Source organism: Gymnodraco acuticeps, unplaced genomic scaffold (genome assembly GCF_902827175.1).
Source record: "Gymnodraco acuticeps unplaced genomic scaffold, fGymAcu1.1, whole genome shotgun sequence".
NCBI lineage: Eukaryota > Metazoa > Chordata > Actinopteri > Perciformes > Bathydraconidae > Gymnodraco > Gymnodraco acuticeps.
The window spans coordinates 1-4,105 of NW_022990193.1; the positions used below are offsets into that span (position 1 = coordinate 1).

General features: G+C 43.4%; 1 protein-coding gene across 1 annotated transcript; it reads left to right on the plus strand.

Annotated features, from left to right (window-relative positions):
• The first annotated feature begins 793 nt into the window (after window positions 1-793).
• LOC117547314 lies at window positions 794-2,849 on the plus strand. Its single transcript, XM_034217940.1, has 2 exons — window positions 794-855; window positions 1,027-2,849. Exon 2 carries the CDS (start codon window positions 1,211-1,213, stop codon window positions 2,477-2,479), a length of 1,269 nt encoding a protein of 422 aa, XP_034073831.1. The 5' UTR covers window positions 794-855; window positions 1,027-1,210; the 3' UTR covers window positions 2,480-2,849.
• Window positions 2,850-4,105: the final 1,256 nt, after the last annotated feature.

The following is a 4,105-nucleotide window of genomic DNA, read 5'->3' on the forward strand; positions in this document are numbered from 1 at the left end:
TGCTTGTCATGTAGGCCGCAAGGTGAACCTCGAAAAGTCCTTTAGAAAAGAAATCCCGCTCCACAGAAGTGAAACTACACAATCTTTAGTTCATAAAAAAGAACGATTCATGCTTATCCACCAAAAAAAATGTCGTCGCTAAAATTCCTGCCAATTCTTCTAGGCACGTAATTATTGGCTGAACTATTCCCTTCGAAGCGTAATAATATCTTGGTCCAAAGTCGTGCCACGGTTCATCACGTGATCGTGCTACACCAATTGGGTAGCTGCATATTGTCAACAGAAGTGAAAGATGGCGGCCGCCATGGTTTCATCGAGTAGCGGAGACGAGGAAAACGCACCAGAAAGTCTCAAAAAGTCAAAATTGTCAACACACAAACATTGTTACATGCATATTACGTCTGTGAAGCACGAAAAGGTTGATTGTTTTACCAATACAAGATGGAATACGTACAGGACAAGCTTACAACGGTCACTCGGCTTGAAGGGAGACTCTCGGAACGTGGTGGCTGAAAACCACAAGCACTGTCTTGATTTCGAGTTCGAAGATATTCCTGAGGACGCTGGCTTCCACCACACATGCTACATAAGGTTTACCGACACAAAGGCCATGACGAAGGTGGAAAGACGGCTCGCACGTGAGGGAGATCAAGACGTTAGGGAGGACCTTGAGGTCGAGCCCATCCCATCGACGTCAAACAGAGAAGCTACGATCAAGGTCAGGCCTGCCAATCGCAGGCTCTGGCCCCGTCCTTCCTGCCCTGTGCATTATATGCAAGATGAAGGAGAAAATGATCATCAAAGCAGGCAAGCGACAAAGGGATCAACTGTGTAAGGCTGAAACATTAAAAGCAGGTAAGCAAACCCCCTCCCCCACCCACACACCACACACACACTACACACACACACACACACACACACACACACACACACACACATTCTCTGTGGTTGAATAACTGAAAGGTACAATTATGTGTGAGAGATACGTCAACAAACTCATTGAGTTGTCCTTTTTTTTCCGTTTAGGCAAATTGCAGAAAGCTGCTGAGAAGAAAGATGACCAAAGTGTTCTTTTACATATAAAAGACAAAGACTGTGTGGCTCTGGAGGTGCGGTACCACAAAAGCTGTTACAGTCAGTATTGATTTTGCGTGCTGACAAGAAGTTATTTTCCAGGCTCCTCATCCTTGGCCAGAGCAGGAAAATTGAAATGAGGGAAATTCTGTCATATTCCTTGGGAACTGTGTCATATCCATTAGCAAGTGCTGATGGTTCACTTGCCAAAACAAACAAATCAGCTCTCATGGATCTATTGCAGAGCAAAGGTGGAGAGTGCTTGGTTGACAAAGTTCCAATAGGTGGTGCCATTCTTTTTGATGGCATGGCAGTCATGCAGGCCATGCCATCCAGACCAGCAACATTTGGAGAGCTTGCAGAGACCATACTGCAGAGCATACTCCAACTTGCTTTGCATCACAAGTGTACACGCATTGATTTTGTCACTGACCGGTATCCACCCATCAGCATCAAAAGCCTAGAACGGTCCCGTAGAGCTGATGCAGGGTCACAACTAATAACAATCTTCAGCCCAGATCAGAGAACTCCAACCCAGTGGAAGAAGTTTCTCTCTGCCGGAAAAAATAAGGAAGCACTGGCCGAATTCCTTTATGTGGCATGGACACATGCAGACCTCACAACAGTGGGTAAAAACCTCAGCTTGTACATTGCCCATCAAAATCAATGCCACTGTGTAACTGTCATGGAGGGTGTACAGTCTGTTGATGTTGTTGAAGACCTGCAGTGTGATCATGAGGAATGTGACACACGGGTGTTTTTACATGCCCAACATGCTGCACAGGAGCACAAAGCTGTCATCATCAAGAGCTCGGACACTGATGTGGCAGTCATTGCTGTAAGTCTGCAGGCAGATTTGCCATGCAGCTTATATGTGTTCACAGGGACTGGCAACAGGACACGGATCATTGACATTGCCATGGTGTCATCAGCTCTCGGAACCAGTGTGTGTTCAGCCTTGATTGGAATTCACACGTTCTCTGGGTGTGACTCCACAAGCGCTTTCTATGGCAAAGGCAAAAGAAAGTCATTTGCTGTTGCATGTGAGAAAGATGACTACCTTAAGGCTTTCAGAAGTTTAGGTACTAACTTTGACTTGGAGCAATCAACATTTGCACTTCTTTGCCGGTATGTATGTCACCTGTATGATCAGCCAGCAGCCGAACATGTAAATGATGCTAGGTACAAGGCTTTCTGTATGGCATCATCGGCCTTGCCAGAATTAAGCATTCCCCCTACTCATGATGCCCTCCATCAGCACTGCAAAAGGGCAAATTACCAGGCAGCAATAATGAGGTCCTGTCTCAAAAGAGAAATGAATGCTCCATCACCTGCTGGATATGGTTGGGAAATAGAGGATGGGAACTTACACGTCACCTGGATGACAAGAAATCCTGCCCCCTGACAGTGTGTTGCATGTGATACACTGCAGCTGCAAAGAGTCTGCCTGTGAGAAAGGCAGATGTTCATGCTTCTCTGCAGGACTCTGTTGCACAGACTTATGTCGTTGCTCAAATTGTGCAAATAAAAAAGAAACAGAGGAAGAGAACGATGACTGCCCTGACACTGACAGTGAGGAATAGGAATAAAAGAGCCTTCTTTCCATCTTTCTTAAGCTCTTTTCTGTTCTTTTGGTTTTAGTGCCTGGCCGACGCGCTCACACATCACTCATAGATACGTTTGTTTTTGGTACTAGAACAGAGTATAATCAGCAGGACTCTTTTAACCAGCTGAGGCAATCACAGCACCAATCAGCCGCTCCGCCCAGCCTGACACCAATCAATTATACTACATTACATGTCCTTCTACTGTTTTCTATGTCATACCTTTTATATTTGTAATAAATCTCGTTTTTATGGTTCATCAGTGTTGTTTTCATTTGTGGAGGGATGAATGAGTAAATAAATGAATCAATGGACATTGGTATAAGTAAGGCAAGGCAAGTTTATTTATATAGCACTTTTCAACACAAGGCAATTCAAAGTGTTTTACAAAAAATTAAAGACATTAAGAAAATGGCATTTAAAATCAGTCATTCAAAGAAAAGCTAATAAAAGAAACATTAAAAGAAAAAATACATGGATAAAAGTTACAGTGCAGTCTAAGATATGAATAGTTCAATTAAAAGCAGCAACAAAAAGAAAAGTCTTCAGCCTGGAAGTACTGCATTTTATTGATCTAAATTACTTAACGTAACAAGTTAACCTTCTTCTTGGACGCAGAAATCAAGTCATGTTTATTTTAAGAGTGCATTTAACGTGTACAGGGTAACAACAGACAGACAAAAAGTCCTCAGTCTAATGGAATAATCCCAATGAACCTAGCGATGTGAACATGGCAGTCCAGGAATGATAGTTTTGATAAATATGAGTTTGATATACTTTATTAATCCCCGTGGGGAAATTGTTTGTAGCTGGAGTTGGCTGATAAACGCTGCTAGTCAATGTTGATTCGATGGTCAACTCTGTTCCCAGATAGTAAAACCTCTCACAAATACCGCGTATATAACGCAAATACCTCGGACTTAGTGATGTATTAAGACATATGACAAAACATGACATAAAACAAGCATACAGCACTGTTTAGAATCCATTTGGTCTGGTTTAGCGTAACCATGGCGGCCGCCATCTTTCACTTCTGTTGACAATATGCAGCTACCCAATTGGTGTAGCACGATCACGTGACGAACCGTGGCACGACTTTGGACCAAGATATTATTACGCTTCGAAGGGACTAGTTCAGCCAATAATTACGTGCCTAGAAGAATTGGCAGGAATTTTAGCGACGATATTTTTTTTGGTGGATAAGCATGACTCGTTCTTTTTTATGAACTAAAGATTGTGTAGTTTCACTTCTGTGGAGCGGGTTGAAACGATAACAGGGTTCACCTTATGGCCTACTGGGGTAGCAACGCAGTGTAGGCGGGGCGATCGGCTTTGTTTTTGTTCACATTTCGAGTTGTTCCGTCGAGCTCCCGCTGGATTGTATCATCCCCAATGAGATGTAGGAACGTCGTCACCTCCTCGGTCGA